The sequence below is a fragment of the Botryllus schlosseri genome, chromosome 12 (genome assembly GCF_051294905.1).
Source record: "Botryllus schlosseri isolate E-star chromosome 12, Bs_hap1, whole genome shotgun sequence".
NCBI lineage: Eukaryota > Metazoa > Chordata > Ascidiacea > Stolidobranchia > Styelidae > Botryllus > Botryllus schlosseri.
In genome coordinates, this window is record NC_137247.1 from 4,323,803 (window position 1) to 4,345,693 (window position 21,891).

Below are 21,891 nucleotides of genomic sequence, written 5' to 3' on the forward strand. Positions count from 1 at the left end.
CTCAAAATCGCATAGGAATGTGAAATTTGGCTCTATTACGTACAGGGGCAGCGCTTGGAAACAATAGCCAGGTGAGGCAGAATCGAATCCGCCTCACTTACTGGTCGTTAATAATCGGACAATCGCAGCACAGTGAAACACGCTATCGATTTCGGCAAGTGACGGTGTTGATGAATTGTGTAGCGATGGCCAATACGTAATGCGGAGCAAATACCCCACACCTCCTAGGTCTGCAAACTTGACCCAAGGCGTTGTAGAAAAGCTCACTCTTGGCGACTTCAACAATCGCCTGAAAAAGGTGACCCATTGAAAATGTATTTTCATTCGGTCTCGCCTGAATCGTGAAACTATCTTAGATTCAAACGACATAATTAATGATGCGATCTATTTACATTGTTCGGGACGGTCGTGCTTTGCAGGGGGTAATTGAACTTATTGCTTGCAAGTCATTGTGTCATAGATAACAGTGAGATTCAGCTAATCTAGGGTTACCATACGTCCTCTTATAAGAGGATTTGTCCTCATTTTTGACTTTTTTGAGAGCGTCCTCGGATGACGCCCTTTTGTCCTCTATTTTGAGATTTATCCTCTTTTTTGTGAATTTTGGTCAAATTTACGGCCAAATGCGACTGAGATGCCGTAAATCAGCACCGAAGTAACGCTCCGGCGGACTTTCCGGAGCTGAGTGACTTTTTTTTCTGTCAACCACCTCATAATGTGAAGGAAAAACTGTATTTCGGGCACTGAGCGAGAAAGTCTATCTTTTTTTCAGTCAACGGACCACGAAGTGGGAACAAAGTACCATTTTATCTGGATTTACTCCGGTTTTGCAGGTCTGAAAATTCTGAAAAAGTGTCCTCTTTTCAGATTTCCAAGATATGGTAACCCTATCTGAATAAGTCACACACAATGCACAATGCGATAAGACACAATGAGATGTAATGAACAGATAAGAGGAAATCGAATGACATGCAGTTGCGATCTTTTTAGACTGACTGACATCCACCTCGGCCTAGAGTGCCCGATGTCACAGATTTTTTTCGATGTTGATTTTTTCGAAGCCACAGCACTTTCTAGTTCTTTCCATTCCTCGTGAGTGCTTTCTTTAGTCGGGTCTTTTTCTCGGCGACGGCTGGGAAAGAGGAGCCTAGATCTTAGATTAAGAAAGATAAACCTCCTACGGGAATCGAACCGGAGCCGCATATTCGTAGGCGCTTCAATCAATCAAATTTTATCGTCACCATTACGCTATCTCCCCCGTTATCTGAACATGTGACGGTTTTTACTACTACCAAGGAATATATAATATTGTTTCAAATTGATGAGATCCTATCTCGAACGGAATACAGTATAACAAATTGTATTCTGGGTCCTAAAAGAATGCCGGATTTTGTCCGCTTAGATTTCTTAACCGGATAGTTATGTTTTTTTACAATCTTTTGCATTTTATCTGAGATGGAGTAGCGCCACAAGCAGCGGCAACCTTGCGCATACAAAGATTACGCCGTCTACCAGCTTCACAATATATCATGGAAGGGGAATCAACTTCTGAAAAATGTACGTCAGACGTTGAAGGGTATACTTCTAATCCCGAAATGGAGAATTTTGTGGATCAGGAATTTATGAAAGAAATGGAAGAGAGTCAAAACAAGGAATATAATGGGATGTCCGAAAGCAATGTGAGTCGTGTTACGGTGTACGCTGTTGTCGTTTTCTGCGTATAGGAGTGCTTAAGGCATATGCTTACGGCGACATGAATAGGAATGCATGATTTTGATAAAAATAGTTCAACAGAGTCAGCAGTTTGCATACCTCTACATCTCAACTGTTTTGTAACTATGACTTTCTCATCACGCCCCTAAATTATCCCTATAATCACAGAAACATTTGCTTTTGAGTTTATTTGAAAAATGTATGCCTATACTACTGCGCTACAATGCAGGCTATTGCATAATGAATAAGAGTAGGCATATGTACCGTAATATAAACATTTAATTTATGTCAATTTCCTCTCTATTTAGGGATTCCCATGTTCAAATTCATGGTGCTGCATCCCAGCTTACCCCAAGTAGAAAGTAGAGATATAGCCTACTATTTTTTGTATGAATATGTATGATATGTAAAAAACCAGAGCAATAAATCATTAGTGTTGACTGTTGATCAGATCCTACCTGATTGTTTTCAGGGCAGTGCAATATTTCATCTTACAATACTATATAATTTTTTCATCAGTTGTTGCATTTGGAAAATGGAGATTGATAATAAAATCCCAAGGAGTTTTGTATCATAAATTGTGGAGTCTTCTTTCAGAATTCTTACAACAATAATGACCACACTACTGAAGATCGACATGCGAATCCTGCCGCTCTGATGCGAAGGGCTTCCGAACCAGCTGGTAAATTATAGGACATATTATGAATATACTCGATTGCCTAATCACATTAATATAAGGCTAATAATTAGTACATAAAGACTGGTTGATCTCTTTTGTGTAATGATGATATGAAATAGATCCGATGTCATTCAAGTAACCAAATCAATTGTAGTTATTTCATTCATGCAATCATCCATACATATATAATGCAGACAGGCTCTTTACCAGAAAATGCTGGTGGTGGGGGTTTATTAACTTTCAATGCCTTCATATGTTCTAGTTACAATGTAACTTCAAAATATTTCTGAAGATGATTTGCTGGTGGGAAAGGCCCATTTCTGGCCCAGAAATACATATGTTTTTACCATAAAAAGTAGGCTATCGTAATTGAATTAAAATTATCGCATTTCATTTGGTGATTAGACTGATTACTAGTGTGATGGATATTGTGTGTTTTGACTTGATTTCCTATTGCGGCATGTCAAGATACTGCAGTGATCCTGCGATCGCCCATCCGTGAATGTATTCTTGCGCTATATTTAGCATAAGAAAGAACGTTACTTCCTGTCGTAATCCACTGCAAGACCAAGACTCAATAACTATATATTATAATATTTCCCAACTACTATGCCTACTTATTTAGTTAGTGACCTGGTGCAAGTTTTAGTAACGTGAATTGAGTACCTGGTGATGTGCGTTTACCGTAGAAATTTATATTTTAAATTTTATTCATATTTATTTTATTCAAATTTATTTCGAAAGTGAAGTATATATAAATTTAGTACCGTACTCGAACAAATTGAATGGAGATAATTTTAGTTGCAAAATTAAAGCGAAATGCTGGTAATGTAATTATGATCTAGCTTTGTAAAGGTGAATATTTTCGAGTTGTCCAAGTCTTATTAGTAGCGCCATACATTTTCAGTGTTGAATGGTTTACCCGAGCCATTGATCCAAGCCGGATGGGGATTATTTTGGAGTCAGAGAGAGAACCGGCATTACTTTTTCAACAGTCTCACAAACCAGTCTTCATGGGAAATGCCCAAGCTTCCTACCAGCGGCGTTGTGCCGAGAAGTCCAACGGGAGCCGCTCCGTTTGTAAGTAATTTCACTGTTGATGTAAGCTTGCTGCATATGTTGCAATAGAACTGTATTGTTAATTCCATGTTGCGGGTAGACGCAGTGTTGAATTGTAAGCAGGGTTGTAACCAAGTCACAAGGCTCCGAGTCACAAGTCAATCTCACTTTTATAGTTTTGACTCGAGTCACATCGAATAATTTTCAATTCACCACCGAGTCCAGTCCAAGTCAGCGAGCGGACGGTCGAGTCCAAGTCATGGTATTATGACTCGAGCCCAAGTCCAAGTCATGGTGTTGGCCTCTCAGTTTCCAGTTAAAGTTGAATTCACTTTTTATAACTCTGGTGATATCGAATGGTTTGGATTTACAATATGCTAATTTTCCTTACTTTTAGCAGTTTCTGGTCTCATTTTCAAGTACCAGTACCATTAGATGAAATCCCAACAGTGTGGTTACCTTCGAAATTACAAGGAAATGTCGGTCTTGGCCGTCTGAGTCTCGAGTCATATGACTTGGTTCGAGTCCAAGTCGAGTCATTTCCGTATTTTGAGAAAATCACTCGAGTCAAGTTGAGTCGTCGGAAAATCGTGACTCGAGTCATTACGACCCTGGTTGTAAGTAATATGCTACGTATTTCTCCAAGTCTATCTCGGCATAAATCTGATATTGACCTTTGTTGTATGAGGGTACTAGTCATAAGCAAGCATCTATGTTTACCTTGATTTGATGAAAATATCAAAGGATGAATAGGCTAGTATCTGTCGAGAAAGAGCAGCATGCTTATTTAGTTACCTGTGGATCTCCTCGCGAGCAAACGACGGGAATATTTGCATTTTCATTGTGAGTTGCTGACGATTACCCCTGACGAGTGTCAGCCGAAAATACTCGGGGTCATGTCAATGTGGATATATTATTTAATTGTAGGCTTATATTGAAGCTCTGTGTCATCAAAAATCTCTTATGATACCTACTCCTCTTTGCTGTAGGACGACCCGCTTGGACTGCATTCATCAACGTCAAGTGAAAATGAATCGCGGAAGGAAATATCTTTGAAAAGGAGACGCTCGTGCGAGCCTTGGACTGAAGCGTCTCGGAAAGTCAGCCGGATAGAGTATGAAATTGTGAAACATTATTCACTGTTGCTTAATTTGTCCCTAGTTTAACCCGGCATGTCGTTGCTGCGAAATCAAGGTAGCTGCTGTTTATTTTACACATTTTGAGAAAATGCAATTTGTGTTAAGTTCTCATTTTCTTTCATCCATATCTAGTCCATGGTTAACTTGATTACGATATTATGAACGCGAGCCATTCTATATCACTTGGGCACAGTTGAGAAAGTGGGTTGAAGCGGATTGAACTCAAAAACGGAACAGTGAACATAATGACTTGGACTTGAGTCGGCGGTGAATTGAAAATAACTCGACTGGATTCGAGTCAAAGCTATAAAAGTGAGATGGACTTGTGACTCGGAACCTTGTGACTCGGTTACAGCCCTGTACTCGCTTTCTGCTTTCAAGTAGTTTGGTCTTGTGTTGAGTAGACATTTATGATGTTATTTTTACTTCTACCTGAGTGCCAATACTGCTTTGACTTGCATCACCTCTGCAGAATTTTTTGGGATTTCGACATAAAGACGGACGTTGTTGTGATGGAAAGCGCCCCGTGCAACATGCCGCCCCCCACACCCGAGTCTGAACGGTACAGGGCCACCCTTATCAACCAACTGAGACAGCATTATCAGGATATGTGTCACTCGCGAGAAGGTCAGTGTTACGTCGAAGCTATTTCCTCACTGAAACCAGGGGTTGGTAAGAGGGGAGGCTATACCTAGACTTGTCAAATTTTTTAATTTTTATGGCAGAACTGTGACGTAAGAAGCTAGTTTTTATCAAATGCGTATTCCTTTTGCCTGATTTCAAGATATAGTGTGACCCCCAAGATTACACAGGTGGTCACGTGGACCTATTGGGGATAATTGGAAAACTAACAAATTTTAGGCTTTTTTGACCTGAGAATTAGATTTATAGCTAAAAAGTTTCTTTCCAAATCTCATTAGAATTACTTAAAAGAGTTCATCGTCATAAGCGTGAAAATGTAGCATTTTCAGGAAAACCAGAAAATAGATTATAATTAATTAACGTTCTCGTATAGTTATTAGTGTTTGTGGCTATTGCGACCTGTGGGAAGCGCTGGAAATGTGACAAAATATGGACACAAGTCAAAATGAGGCAATCAGTTATAGTTTGAACATTGACCTTTCATTGACCCCGTAAAGCCATGCTAGGTATTGTTTGAATTTTAAGTCGAATGTTGTATAATTCCAATAGGTCAGGTTTCTGAATAAAAGTGCTTAGAGTTACATATCAAAAGTTGGATATACTTTCATGGTTTAAAATTCTTGCGTGAAGGGACTATATAATGCAGTATTGACTATTTCTCAATATGCCGTCAAATACCACGTGCATAAATACCACAATTCTAGATAGCCTAATGGTTGTTGAATCTTTGAACATCGTCATTTCAATGTTCACTGGCATAGAAGAAGTTATCTAGGCTAGTGAATTTGACACAATTCGTAGTTTACGGAAAGAGGTTGAAACAAACTATCAGACGTTCAATTTACTCGGGTTACAAGATTTCATATGGGGCTTGAACTCACGGGAAGGTGTCTGGGGAAAATTACCGGTAGTTGCTCCTGCAAATAAGTCTGTGGTTGTGACTTTGTTGACTGATATATCGCTGTTACATATGTACTCAGGGGTAGACAAACATTGCAAAAGGTAATAGGTTACTTGAACATGAAGAATTTACTCTTAGTGTGAGTGCTTTTCATCTATGTTCTTCAAATCACATTTATGGCCTGATTTTAAGCCCCAGTTCCTGACATTAGTGTGTTTTGTCCTGCAGCTATCTTTCGAAGACACATGCATGTACATAATAAGACACCTTTATGCTGCATAATCGCATCAAAATTGTTTTTCCTTGGAATCAATTCAAGCCAATTATGTACGATTGATTTTTGAAATAGATATCTTATATTATTTATCTCTCTAGTTATCCTCGAGCACTGAAATTATACACATTATCAATGAATATTGTAGTTTCGATAGCATTTTACACTGTAGAAACCAGAGCTGTAATGACTCGACTCAAGTCGCGATTTTTTGGTGACTCGAGTCAATTTTTGTATTGACTCGACTTGTACTTGAGGCAATGTGCATGACTTGAACCAAGTTATATGACTCGAGACTAGGACTGACAGATATTTCGTTATACTTAGAAGAATAGTAAAGTCACCACATGATTGGTATGTCGTCTATCAGTCCTGATACTTGGGAAATAGGGCCAGAAACTGTTGCGACTGAGGAAAATATGATATTACGAATGCGACCCATTCTATATCGCTTGAACTGAAAACTGAACATTGAACATCATGACTTGGACTCGAGTCACAACAGTATGACTCGGTCTTCACTCATTGGTGAATTGAAAATGATTCGACTGGACTCGAGTCAAAACTATAAAAGTGAAATTGACTTGTGACTCGGAACCTTGTGACTTGGTTACAACCCTGGCCTTTCGTTGTCTCCTAGTTTACATTGCAATTTTGTTATGTGTCTGTGATAAAAACCTATCTATGATATTTAGGAATTGACGCGCCCCACGAGTCTTTCAACCGTTGGATTTTGGAGAGAAAAGTTTCCGATCGCGGCTGCGATCCGATATTACCCACCGACTGCCCGAACGAAGTGAGCGCCTTTGCCTAGTCTGCGTTCACTTTTCACATTCCATTTTACAACTATTACAGACTAATGAGGAAAGCTATGGACCCTCTTACAAGATCCACAATGGTCAAGATATTGTTGTAACTTAGTATTAGATTTAGCGCTAACGGTAGGCTACAATTCTGTAATTTAATCACTCGATATGTTAACATTTGATTGCCTCTCGAGGACCGATTTTATTATGGGAATAAGGTACTTTAAATGCCGCCGTAGTGGTAAACGTCTGTGTTACCTAGAATTTGTTGTTAATGCGTCTCAAATTTCATGGGCTGTGTTTTGTTGATGAAATTTCCGTGCAAGTGTTGCACACCAAGTAGTTATATTGTGATATTCTCTACCAAGGTTATCCTGCTTACTGGCAAGGTAACCGTTCAGATTTTCAATCTGCTGTATGTAACATAATTAACACTTCACTCGGATCCTGTAACACAGCAGGAAATCCTGTTATTTTTTACTGGTAGCCAGCAAGAGATTCACTGTGGCAGACTCGGGCAACTAGGAAATTTCAAGCTTTTCCGAATTAGATTAGAATTGGAATGGTACATAGCTACACATTTTTTTCGAAATTGGACTAAAATTAGAATTATAGTATAGCTATACAGTTTTTTTTTTCAAACTAGCCTAAAATTAGAATTATAGCTACACAGGTATTTTTTCAAATTAGATTAGAATTAAAATCATACATAGCTACAGTTTTTTTTCCAATTCAGAATAGAAGTAGAATGATATTTAAAGTTTTTCCCCAAATTACACTGAAATTAGAATTATAGATAGCCTACACATTTTTTTTCCAAGTTAGAGTAGAAGTAGAATTATAGCTACGGTACAGTTTTTTCCAAATTAGATTGTAATTAGAATTATAGCTAGACCGTTTTCCAAATTAGACTACAATTAGAATTATAGCTACAGTTTTCCAATTTAGGTTAAAATTATTAGAATTTCTGAATTCGTGAAAACTTGAAAATTGAATTAATTCAGTTCCTAGTAAAGAGTTTGTTCTCATATTCATGAGAACGACAAATGTCTGTACTGTACGGCAAGGTTATCTTGTTTCGCGTTATACAATTCTACTATAGCATTTTCAGGAAAACCAGACACTCGATTAGAATTTAAATTGGAGCCTAGAAAAATTTAACAAATCAGATTAGAATTAGATTGCCGGCATTTTGCTCAAATTAGTGTAATTGAAATTATCTAGTTGTCCAAGTCTGCATTGTGAGGTCTGAGCTGTTAGGCCTATACAAAGAATATTGTTCGATGCTTCCAATATTCAATGCATACTGGGATAGTAATGTGGCCCTTTACAACAAGACTTGTGCAGTGTGCAATGTGCATGCATACTAGGTTGAAATCCGAATCCAAAATAATGAAATTTCAGATTATCTGTCTACAGTGAGCCTATGTAAGGATAGATAACATCCATACAGTATGATTAGTCGGACACCATCATTTTCATGCAGAATTTTACAATAATATACATCACTCTTTGCTAATTGCTATTATACCTGAATGGAGTTGGCGTGGCCTAATGCACTTATCCAACTAACCCGGCCGTTTGTACGTCATGACTGCAACGCGCGAATTATGGTTTTCTTCATCAGGTGTCTCCTGCCATGTATCGTGAGATCATGCACGATATCCCGATAAGGTTGTCGAGGATAAAGTATCTTTCTGATGCTAGGAAGCAGCTGTTCTGTTACGCGGAGGCCGCCAAGAAAATGATTGAAACAAGGTCGGTTGGTTTCAATTCGCGTTGATTTTTTTAGCTGCAAATCAAGGTTGAATCCTAACGGCAGTTCTTGGAATACATCGAATCTCATTACTGAGAATTGAGTTCATTTTTGAAAAAGGAAGTCTCCTCTTGTCCGGAGTAGATGCTGTCAAAGTAACTATAATTACGGTCTCTCAAGACAGGCCAAGACCATTTCAGTTTGCAAACTAATAGTATGTACATTGGAATGCTGTGAATCTGTCATTGTACACATCTCTGCCTCACAAAGTCTTTGTTTTTTGAATTTTTATGCCTGTGATGTCATATTTGGTGATACGATTGTTGATGTGCAAAGTTCTTTTCAATTCTCTACTGGTTCTGAGGACCACCCCGGACGAGTGTCAGCTGAAAATGTTCGGGTTTATTTCAATGTTGATATGTTTTTCAATTCTATGATATTAAAATCTAAAAATAGTACATTAAACGCTCTTTTGTTCAAAATTTCATGCTGGTGACGTCATATTATGGGATACAATTGTTGATGTGCAATGGTCCTTCCAATTCTCTACTACTGCCTGACGATTACCCCTGACGAGTATCAGCCGAATATACCCGGGTTTGTTTCAAGACGAATCTGTTATTCAATTGTATATTGAAGTTCTTCACCTCCGAGAGTATCTTTGAGTAATTTCTGTTACCGGTATTTTCAATTGGTTATTCGCAGGAACACGACGGCCGAAAGTCGCAAGCAAGTCAAATGGCAGACTGAAGAGACATTTTCATGGTTGCGTAAGGAGCAAAACGCTCTTTTAGAGGATTACTTGGTTAGTTTGCGTGAATACTGCTTGTTTTTATTGCATTTTAGTGTATGGCGCGAAAAGAGATCAGCTTGCCGCGCAGACATTTTCCGTTCTCATACTGATGAGGATGAACTCTGGTTTGATATGATCTGAAGTTTTAGCGAATTCACTAATTGTAATTCTAATCTAATTCAGAAAAATATGTAGGTGTAATTTTGATCTAATTTGTAAAAACGTGTGTACATTAGGGCTCTTCAAAAATGACTTTTTCTCTCAAATCGTACTGGCTACTTGATAAAATTGTTAGGTTACCTAATTTAAGCCTACACACAAAATTTGGTTCAATTCCAGCCAGTAGCCGCATTGCTACAGGAGAAGAAAGTTTCTATTTATTATGTAAAAATAAATAAAAAGTTATCTCAGTCGAAAAATTTGGATTTTTATAAAATAGTATTTACGGTGCCCGATTCTTTGTTTATTTATTACAGTTGTGCTCACCGTAAATACTATTTTATTCAAATCCAAATCTTTCGACTGCAATAACTCCGCTTCCACTTGTTGGAATTGAACCAAATTTGGTGAGCGTCGTTTCTATAGACAGCCTAACACTTTCATGGGGTGAACAGAAAATTTTCAAATTTTTTATTATTTATTTTTATATAATAAATAGACACTTTCTTCTCCTGTAGCAATGCGGTTACTGGCTGGAATTGAACCAAATTTTGTGTGTAGGCCTAGGCTTAAATTAGGTAACCTAACAATTTTATCAATAGCCAGTACGATTTGAGAAAAAAAGTCATTTTTGAAGGGCCCTAGTGTTCATATCATTCTAATTTAATTTGGAAATACCACAAATTTTCTAGTTGTCCAAGTCTGCTGAGAGCTATTCAAGTAGCGCGACCCATTGTAATGGTTAAACTTGGGATATCTGGTCCTTGTGAACATTACCAGCTTTACAGGATATGTTGCCATGGGGATGTCTAAAATGTAGGCTAGTTGTCATTTGCAGTGCGGACGTCCGGTTCGAACATTTAATTTCAAATTCCTGATGCTAGTAGGGCTGAGCAAAATTCTGAATCGAGTGATAGGCTTAGTTAGAGCAAAGCATATAAGCATCACTTATTATGACATCATAACGGTGCGAATAATGGTATTTTTCGATCATATGTGGTATTGATAAAATTTTGTAACAAAAATTATCTGTTGCAATATAATTTGTCGTGTACGATGTGAAGATGTGTCTATCGCAAGGCGTTATTTAGCAGCATTGTGCCGCCCAGTTGGAATGCCGCTAATTGATGTACGATGAGCCACGTGCGTCGGAAAGTGATCACGCAATGCAAACACACTGACCGGTCGGAAACCTTTGAGCAAATATTTGGCCGCGCTTCAATTTGCAATCTGCTACCGGGCCTTATGACTAGTAGGGCCTACCAAGTGCAATGATCGGAGTACGCGAATCTGAATCTAGGATTAATTGTAATAATTCGGGTTGATCAGCGAGAGGCTAGTATTGAAATTGTACACACTTTTCCACTAAGAGCTGATTATCATGAATAGGTCGATTTTTTTACCTAAAAAACGGAAGATTTTGTGCTAAAAAATCAAAATTGTGACATTTTTTCACCCTAAAAATCCTAAATTTGACCAAATTTGGCCTGACGTATGCAAATTAGGTGTTTTCCCCCATAATTTTAGAATTGTACTACTTATGGTCATTTCTGATTGGAACTGTGTGTCCTTACGAAGTAGTTTGACCTCAAAAAACTTCTTTACCTCAAAAACTGAAAGATTTTTACATGAAAAAACCTTATTTCAACGAAATCTGGCCCTATGAAGAATTTCAGTAGTTACATTACACATTATGGTAGAAATAATTTAAAAAATTTGTAGTACATCGAAAGATACTTTCCTACATTCTCGGGTAGAAAGTGTCTGTCATTACTAAGTAGCTTGCCAAGAATGGAGGAAGAAGTTGTGCGTACACTGCTGGCGACAAACCGTGTTGTTTCATTCTGGAAATGTTGTCTACATCACAATTTTTCATCATGCGCTTCTTGATATAGGAACCTTGCAATGCCCATGCAGCCTTGCTTCAGTTGGGAAATAGCGGTACGTTGAGCAAAACACCATGTCAACCTATTTGTTTCATTTGAATGTTTATGATTCACAATGAGCAGACAATGGGCCGTCTACAACGCTAGGCCTATAAAGTAGGCTACTAGCTGTAAAATGTCAAATGATAAGTTCACCGACAGTGCAAAATCCACGATACAAACGAAATGCAGGTTGCAAAAAAGTTTTAACTTTGTAAACAATTTTGACATTTTTTAACCTGACGCTACAAATTTGACCTAATTTAGACTTTTTTGACATGTAAAAAATAATCGCCCTCTAGTGTCAGACTCAATTCATAATCTGATCATCACCCATGTAGTCGGTCAATGGCCGCTAACCACTGTCCTGACCCCCGGTTAGTGTATCGTCATTCTTTTACAGGACAGACTGAGCCACCTACGACGTCAGTGCGGTCCGCACCTGGCACAAACGGCCAAAAGCTCGGTGGAGTCGATCTGCGCCAAAATGTATCACATGGCCAGGGAGTATTCGAAAAAGATATACGATAAAGCCACGGCGACGCTGCGTGAGCATCGGATAGGTAGGCAGGCTTTCGTGACTTTAATCTTATACAATTCAAATTGAAACTTGAAACTTGTCCAATACCAGAGGTGGTCACTGGTCAGTAACGAAGTGCCAGGGTTGTAACCAAGTCACAAGGTCACGAGTCGACCTTACTTTGATAGTTTTGACTTGAGTCAAATCAAGTCAATTTCAATTCACCACTCGAGTCGAGTCATTTTACGCATTTGAAAATATGACTCGAGTCAAGCCGAGTCGCCAAAAATTTGAGTCATTACAACCCTGATTTATTGTGCCTATTCGTCAATTATCGGTCCAGTAATACAAAATTTCTCGAGTCTTATGACTCAAGTATGCTACAAGTCAAGTCAATACGCAAATTGAGTCAACGAAAAATTGCTACTCTAATCATTACAGCCCTGCTGGTAATGCGCTTTTCAGGACATGTAGCCGAGTGTAAATTTAAAGCATATTACTTTGATAGCAAAGCTGACCTCTTTGACCACTTCACTTGTGAGTCTATTTATCAGTTGCTGAATAGACCCTGTTCTTATTGGTTGATATAGTGTTTATATTATTGAGCTATATAAATGATTTGACTCATTACCGACTATTGTAATCCTTTTCATGTCATCCTATTTCAGACATACCGCCCCAACCGAAACCCACCGCAAATTTGGTTCCGGGGGCCCCCTGCGCCATGATAACTCCGTCACCCCCGTTATCGGGAGTCACACAAGATATCGACAAAACCCACGTCAACTTGACTTATAAAAACGAGCTTCTGCGAATAAATAAGAGATTCATGGAAAAATTGGTGAGAACACTCTACTGATGTAAATTTTTCTCAAATATCTGTAGCAAGGTCTGTTCAGTAAAAACTTTTTCTTCAGATTTCACTGGCTACTTGATAAAATTGTTAGGTTGGTGAAAACAACGCTGCACATTAACTTCGGCTTCATTCAAACCAGTAGAAGCGATTTCCTTGCAGTAGAAAGCTTTGAATTTATCATTAGAAAACCAAAAAATATATTTTCAAAATTTTTCTGCCAACCCCATAAAAATTTTTAGGCTGTCAGTAGAGATGATGCACACCAAATGTGGCTCAATTCCAACCACTAGAAGCGAGGTTATTGCAGTAGAAAAATTTCCAATTCCACGATTTTATAATAAATAATCGAAGAGTTAGCCACCGTAAATCCATTTTATTCTAATCCAAATTTTTCCACCGCAATAACTCCGCTTCTAGTGGTTGGAATTGAGCCACATTTGGTGTGCATCATCTCTACTGATGGCCTAACAATTTTATGGGGTTGACAGAATAATTTCGAATCTCAAGATGCGTTCATTGTATGTAAGTGACATAAGGTTACCCTTTATGTTGTAGGAATCTCTGTATCGGTACGGTTGCCACGATGATCCAACGCTGACAAACTTCCTGCCGCGTGTCTGGTGCCTTTTAAGGAGATATCAGGTGCGTTAAGATTGGAACTCATGCAGAATCACCCCGAGCGATGTTGCTCCTAGAGCGATGTTGCTCCTAGCGCAGGCGTGGGTTTTCTAATCATTTATAAATTTTGTCAAAATATTCACATATACAGTCAGCTGTTGTGTATTGTACCGAGTTCAGTGAGCTTTTGGCCGTTCTCTTACCCCAAGCTGAAATGTATCAGATCAGAATCATTGAAAAACTCATTTGCAGAACTCAGACAATTCAAAAGCGTGATTCTATTGGAAATAATTCTCTGTGGGGTACCTTAGAGGCGTTGGATCGTTGATATGTGCTTGATACTGAACCATCTGGCAACATTATTGTCAGGGTTGTAACCAAGTCACAAGGCTCTGAGTCACGATTCAATCTCACTTTTATAGTTTTGACTTGAGTCAAGTCGAGTCATTTTCAATTCACCACCGAGTCAAGTCCGAGTCCAAGTCAACGAACAGAGGGTCGAGTCCGTGTCATGGTATTGTGACTCTAGTCCAGTGGTCGGGAACCTTTTTTGTCCGAAGAGCCATATTGGCCCAATTTTTTCCATCTCAACTCCCAAAGAGCCATACATGCCAATCAACTGTAACGTCACAATTGAAAATTCATGACGTCATGGTAGCACTAATCCGAACTCACTACATGGGGATCCTCGTGTGCGCCATATTTTCTCTGTAAAATCTGGTATTTGTTGTTCGGAAATATGGGTCGAAACGAGAGGTATAGAACAGACGGACCAAGCCTCACCCTTGATAACGCAATTCATAAGTAGCTAAGAATTCAATATAACTGATATTAATCGAATGTCACTGTCACACTGATTACGAATATCTAAATACTTATCGACTTCTCAAAGTATTAGGCGGTAACATAACATTGCGCTACACGCCTACATTCTATCGCCGGTACTACACAGAGCTATGCTTACTGATCAAGAACGTGGATAGCTGTGCCGTTGTTTGTAATTCGAGTTTGTAATTGTCACATTCACAACAGTTCATTTCGCGACGTAGATCAGGAAGACAATGCGTATTTGAAAACTGCGTTTTGAAATGGGCTGCGCCGTGTCTGCTATGCTCTTTGATTAATAAACGTATCGCACAATTCGAGATTTCGAGTCGGGTACATAGAATTCGCGAGTGATATTGGCCGCCGGCGTGACAGTAACCTAAATTTGATGATTTTGAAAAGAGGGGATCCGAGCCCTTAATCCTGAAGGCGATATTGGCTCTACCTCTTGATGACATGTTTACACTGCCACGAGAATAATTATTTTGGCCGTGATGAAAATTTACCAACAAGTCGTTGCAAATTTGATCAATTCAATACAAAAATAAATATTTGGCAAAGAGCCATATCTAATACCCAAAAGAGCCATATATGGCTCGCGAGCCATAGGTTCCCGACCACTGCTCTAGTCATTGTCCAAGTCATTGTGTTGCCAGTTAAAGTCTTCTTGAACCCACTTTTTATAGCTCTGTTTGGTGATATCGAATGGTTCGCATTTATAGTACGGGCACACTAATTTTCCTCACTTACAGCAGTTTCTGGTCGCATTTTCAAGTACCAGTACCAATATGCGAAATACCAACAGTGCTGTTACTTAACTATTCTACGAAATTACAATGAAATGTCGGTCTTGGCTTTCTCAGTCTCGAGTCATATGACAATGACTCGAGTCCAAGTCAGACTTGTACAAACTAAACATTTAGTTAGTTGATGGTCAACTAACTAACAATTATTTGTTAGTAGTTCTAGTTCTAGTTACTGATTTTGAGAATTGAATAGTTCTAGTTCTAGTTGCGGATTTTGAAAATGAAGTAGTTCTAGTTCTAGTTCTAGTTGTGGATTTTGAAAATTGGGTAGCTCTAGTTGTAGTTGTAGTTGCGCTTTTTGAAAGTCCAGTGTAGTTTGTACAAGTCTGGTCCAAGTCAATACACAGATTGACTCGAGTCGAGTCATTTCCGTATTTTGAGAAAATGTCTCGAGTGATCACAACTCTAAAAATCGCATGGAATTTTGTGTATGTAGTATACATACCTACACGCCAAATGCTGCTAGCAGCCTATCTTTGCATACCGAGGACTTTTCTCGTGTTCAGTAGATGTATTTGCTGATCAGCGTCGAATGTACTAATCCTACTCTGTTTTTGTAGACCATATTCGGTCCAAATCAGTACGAGGGCGTGGTGCTACAAGGCGCGTTGCCTGTTCCAGTGTTCAAATGTCTTAACGAAGTGTTTGGCGTGACGATGGAGTGTTTCGCTTCTCCGCTAAATTGTTACTTCAAGCATTACTGCTCCGCCTCTGTGGACACGGACGCTTACTTCGGTTCGAGCGGGTGAGTCAATATTGCCATTGTGTCTTGGTTTGATAATTGAATTTTATAAGAATAAGATTCTCCGTAGGTCACTGCGGTTTCTCAAGTAGAAGTACTGTGTTCTTGAGTAGGAGTAGAAGGAGAATTAGGGCCTTGAATTTACACATAGTGTGAGTTGCTAGCTATTCAGAAACGCCTGCCGTAAACCGAGGTTACTTCAGACAATTTTATACAATTTTTCATTTTATTTTGGGGAAGTAAGTTTCCTGTTTTTTAGGGTAATTGAGCAAAGAATAAAATTGAGTAATCCAAAATCTTCATTGTCATAAATAAAGACCATATTTTATTGAATTCACTTAATCGCTTTGTTCAAAGTTACCTTTTTCTAATAAAATAGGAATGGGTTACTTCACGCATGGCATTTTCTCATATTTATCTGAGGTAGAGCCTGCTGAGATTTCTGCCATGGATTAAGAATACTTAGAGGCGTCTGCTGTCAACTTTTCAATCCATGGCTCACACGCTATCAATGTTTGGTTGTAAGAAGGTTAGCAACCATCAATTTTGATGAAATTTACCCCCGCCGTTAATTTATCAATGATGGATCAAGTTTATGTGGTGGTAGAGAAATGAATCCACATTTTAGCGAGACTATAGAAAAGAATTGGACCTTCAACGGCTGCAGTTTTTCATCAATAACCATTTAAATGTTTTACTTTAGTGTCCAAAGTAACCACGGTTTACGGTACTCAAATAGAAGTAGGAGTGTGTCTACAATGCAGTATTCAAAGACACGTACTCGAATAGAAGTGGAAGACATACGCGTACTACTTCACGTACTTACATTTGTTATTATATATTTTCAATGGACTAATATATTCGTATTGAAATAAACCCTTACTTTTTCGGGTTAATTTGTCAGCAACTGGTAGAGATTTCAAAAGGACATGATATATCAACAGCCAAATCACTACTATAATGTCTACTAGTAGCCAAGGATTACCCCTGACAAGTGTCAAACTAAAATATTCGGGTTTATTTCAATATGATATATTGTTGGATTAGGCATTGAAGTCTAATACCTTCGAGAGTCTCATATTATTTATTAATATTATCGAAATTCTGCAGGCCCATTCTGCAGTTCTTCCCCGTGAGTGGCTCGTTCGAGGCCAACGCCCCTTTCGCCGAAGAGCTCATGGAAGCGATGGTGGACCATTTCGAGAGGCTGCTGGCGCAGTCCGACAAGCCTCTCTCCTTCATCGTTTTTGTGCCCGAATGGAGAGACCCCACCCCGGTGGCTACGCTGCACATGGAGAACAGCAAGTTTAAGAGGAAGCAAGTGCTCATTCCGGCTTTCGAGCACGAGTACCGTAGCGGGCTGCAGCATATAGCGCCAGAGTGAGTTGGGTCGTTTGTCTGCTTTGTGGATGCTTGAAGTGGTCGGTAACGGACCGAGAAGCACTTCTTTCATTTTGGAGTTGGTTTTTGCCTGATTGTAAAACTTACTCGAGTGGTTGTTTCGGCGTATGCACATCATGCACTCTTAGTATGCATATTAGGGGTATTAAAAAATTTTTTTTTTCAAATTTTACTGGCTTCTTGATAGAATTGTTATGTTACCGTGTGTATCGGTATGTACACTGCATATCACGAGTCGGTGTGTATGCGGGAGTTACCATATTTTGGAAATCTGAAAAGAGGACACTTTTTCATAATTTTGAAACTGGCGAATCCGGGGGAAAAAACTGAAAAAATGGTCAATTTTTTCCACGTCGTGGTCGGTCGACTAAAAAGAAGAAAAAGGTCAATTTTCTCGCTAAGCGCCCAAAATACAGTTTTTTTCACATTATCAGGTGGTTGACTATAAAAAACAAAAAAAAAGGTCAACTTTCGAGATCAGCTCTCGAAATGCCCGCCGGAGCGTTACTTCGGCGCTCGTTTATGGTATTTCAGTCGAATTTTGCCGTAAATTTGACGGAAATTCTGAAAAAAGAGGACAAAATCTCAAAAAAGAGGACATTGGGGCGTCCTCCGAGGACACTTTCAAAAAAGAGTAAATCCTATGGTCTATGGTAACCCTAGTATATGCTGCAAAACATCAAGGACAAAAATATACAACGTCCTATTCCTAGTTGTAATTAACATTCATTCTCTATCTCCGCATTGACGCCGTCATTTTTTTTCTTTCGCAGGAGCGAGGTATATCACAAGTCGGTGCACGGAACACTGCTGTTTTTCCTTCAAAACGACGCCGGTTTCGAAAAGTGGGGCCCCACGCCGGCGCGCTTACGCGAACTCTTGAACGCTTTTCAACCCAAAAGCAGGAGCTGCACGGAGAAAACTTCGCCCACCAATCATTCTCCGTGAGAATGCATTTCGATTTTGTTTCTTAGGGATATTTTTGTAAATAGCTTGCGCCACCGACCCGGGCTGAGCACAATGGACCGTGTACTCCGATCTGAATCGAGCATTGTAATGATTAGAGTCGAGAAAGATGATTTTTACCAATACTGAAATCATAAGCTCTATTCCAGTGAGAGTAAGTAAGAGCCAATTGAAATTTTTCAATGTATTATAGAAGAAAAAAATGAGTTTTTTAAATTGTACCTTAAACCCCGTAAAACTGTTTAGCTGTCTACAAAAACGATGCAAAACAAATTTGACGGAATTCCAACCAGTAAACGCCGACGCAGAAGCAATTGAAATTTTTGAATTTATTATACGAAATGAAAAAAAATCTTCGAATTTTACAGTCAACCCCACGAAATTATTGAGCTGTCTACAAAAACGATGCAAAACAAATTTGACGGAATTCCAACCGTAAACGCCGACGCAGAAGCAATTGAAATTTTTGAATTTATTATACGAAATGAAAAAAAATCTTCGAATTTTACAGTCAACCCCACGAAATTATTAAGCTGTCTACAAAAACATTGCAAAACAAATTTGAAGGAATTCCATCCCGTAGAAGCGAAGTTGTTGCAGTTTGAAATTTTGGATTTTCAAAAATACCAATAGAAAATCCCAAAATTATGAACGAAGAACTCAAATATCTTCGCTTCTATGGCTTGGAATCGCGTCAAATTTGTTTTGCATCGTTTCCGTAGACAGATTAACAATTTCATGGGGTTGACTGTAAAATTTGAAGAAAAATTTTATTCATTTTTTATATTTAAATCAAAAATTACAATTGACCATGCATCGGCATATACTGGTTGGAATCGAGCCAAATTTGGGGTGCAGCGTTTTTTTAGGCGACCTATTCAGTGAATCCATGGGATCCCCTTCATAAAAATTGTTTTTGAACAACCCCCATATACACATTAGTTGAAATGACATAACAATGAAGTCGCGATCAACCCAAAGCATTGTCACACAGTAGAATGAAATAGGAACGGTCGAAAAATACCAAATTATCATTGTGATGGAGAACCAGCATTGTTTTTTTTTGGTCGCATAAAGGTACTCTCCACATCATACATACTGTTATGGGTATCATAATGGTTGATACTTTAATACTCGGCTCGACTCAAAGCATAATACTCGACTCAGAGTCAGCTCTCTCGTGCACTCGATTTTGCTCAACCCGACTCTCTAATTGGTGCGGTTACAGCTGATTTTTACTCTTATATCGTATTTTGATACTTTTGTTGAAATGACACAAAATCACCTTTCCTCGTTTTGAATTCGTGATTTTACCCCGATATTTTAATGCAGATCATATCAAATGATCTATATATGATAGTTGGTATTTGAGTGAAAATATCGAGTTTTTACGATTCCGGGTTGTTGTTGCATCGGTGTTGAGTAGATCGGTGGTTTCTTACTAATTTGTTTGAATTGTGCAATTTCATACGTAGTTGTGGGTGGTCGTTCTGTCACGAGACGAAAAATTATTGCAGTCTGCGTGATCGATGATACCTTATCGTGCTTATCATGCGTATTTTGTACTTTGGCACAGCTGGCTTGTCGATTATGGAACTATTACTGCTGGAATTTTGAATCCGTCAATACATTGTTTCCTTTTGCTACGTTGTTGAATGAAATTTAGTTCACAGGTAGAATACTCGGAGTTATAATATCTTGGGATTTAGTTGGGCTAATTATGTGAAGCGTCATGGCCACAACCGTAGCACCCAGTGGCGGCTCGTCCTATAGGGCAACTGGGGCATTGCCCCACCTAAAATTCTGTTCAATAACAATTTAACCATTTATAGACGCACAGCAATCAATATATACCGAGATCACAGCGAAACCCGCGTTCTTCTTGTGCTTTCGCTTGCAAACGCCCATACATAGCGAAGTCTCTGCGAAAATCGAATTCTCTTCTGTGTTTTCGCTTTGTGAATGCCTAGCCGGGGCTTGCCCCGGTAGCGCTCATAACAAGCTTTCACTATCTATTCTCTCAAAGCCGCGCACAATAAAGAAACGGTGATTTACTCTCTCCTATTCGAAGAGCTTCTTGGAGGTACAGAACTTCAATATACAATTAAATAGTATATTCATATTGAAATGAACCCGAATATTTTCGGCTGACACTCGTCAGGGGTAATCGTCAGCAACTAGTAGAGAATTGGAAAGAACATTGTATATCAACAATCGTATCACAAAATATGACGTCACCAGCATGAAATTTCGAATGAGAGAGCGTTCAATGTACTATTTTTAGGTGATACACGAACTCCTTTTGTTGACAGAGTTTTGGTTGGTGTATTTTGATAAAAGTTGATTCCAAGGCACACAAATGGAATTGTGAACGGCCTCGAATCGTAGGTCGAGGCCGTTCACAATTCCATTTGTGTGCCTTGGAATCAACTTTTATCAAAATACACCAACCAAAACTCTGTCAACAAAAGGAGTTCGTGTATCACCTAAAAATAGTACATTGAACGCTCTCTCATTCGAAATTTCATGCTGGTGACGTCATATTTTGTGATACGATTGTTGATATACAATGTTCTTTCCAATTCTCTACTAGTTGCTGACGATTACCCCTGACGAGTGTCAGCCGAAAATATTCGGGTTCATTTCAATATGAATATCTCTCCTATTCGTAAAATGGCCGAGCAACCGGGGCAAATATGCTTGCTCGCCCCTAAGGTGTGATGTAACAATCGTATCTATATCTGAACTCGGTTACCGTAATATGCGTTGAGTCGACCTTTGCTGGAATAGGTCGATTTTGACGGTGTTTCGCACCATGATATTTCTTGAAACTTGGTATGATATGTCGTGAAGGTAGTATTTAACACTGCTCCAAGTTTCAGGCTTGCTACTTAAAGATAATGGTAGTAATTCCGTTTCCGAAGTTCAGTGTGTGCTGATCTATCATGTACATAGTAAAGCAAACAGATTTTACTCAAAAGCCGGTATTGGTCTCCATTGATTTTGACGATGTTCTATACCGAGATCGGTCATGACATTTGGCACGATAAGTGTTAGTATCGACCGCTGTAACAAGTTTTAAGTTTGTCACTGAACTATGTGGGTGGTAATTTCGTTTCCAAAGTCGAGTAAGAGCTGACTCTTCATTTATCGCCAACAAATTTACGCAAAAGCCGTTACTGGTCTCTATTGATTTCAACGATGTTCCATACCTAGATCTGTCATGAGCTTTCGCACGGTATGTCTGGATTTTAGTATCGAACACGGTGCCAAGTCTTAAAGTTGACACTCAATGATTGAGGCAGTTATTT

The 21,891-nt window shown here is 38.9% G+C and overlaps 1 protein-coding gene across 1 annotated transcript; it reads left to right on the plus strand.

Annotated features, from left to right (window-relative positions):
• The first annotated feature begins 1,487 nt into the window (after positions 1 to 1,487).
• Positions 1,488 to 20,226, plus strand: LOC145452928 (mRNA (2'-O-methyladenosine-N(6)-)-methyltransferase-like). The gene is made up of 14 exons (XM_080331060.1): positions 1,488 to 1,679; positions 2,311 to 2,395; positions 3,300 to 3,472; positions 4,441 to 4,565; positions 5,063 to 5,217; positions 7,103 to 7,203; positions 8,841 to 8,971; positions 9,675 to 9,774; positions 12,250 to 12,409; positions 13,035 to 13,207; positions 13,778 to 13,864; positions 16,032 to 16,216; positions 17,324 to 17,593; positions 18,388 to 20,226. The coding sequence occupies exons 1-14, from the start codon at positions 1,530 to 1,532 to the stop codon at positions 18,560 to 18,562; spliced, it is 2,070 nt and encodes a 689-aa protein (XP_080187186.1). The 5' UTR covers positions 1,488 to 1,529; the 3' UTR covers positions 18,563 to 20,226.
• Positions 20,227 to 21,891: the final 1,665 nt, after the last annotated feature.

What these genes read in the sequence shown, in the direction of transcription:
- LOC145452928 (XM_080331060.1), top strand. Translation starts at nt 1,530, where the DNA reads ATGGAAGGGGAATCAACTTCTGAAAAATGTACGTCAGACGTTGAAGGG. An exon ending in CAACGGGAGCCGCTCCGTTT is followed by an intron (nt 3,473 to 4,440) that starts GTAAGTAATTTC and finishes TCTTTGCTGTAG; the next exon opens with GACGACCCGCTTGGACTGCA. An exon ending in TATGTGTCACTCGCGAGAAG is followed by an intron (nt 5,218 to 7,102) that starts GTCAGTGTTACG and finishes TATGATATTTAG; the next exon opens with GAATTGACGCGCCCCACGAG.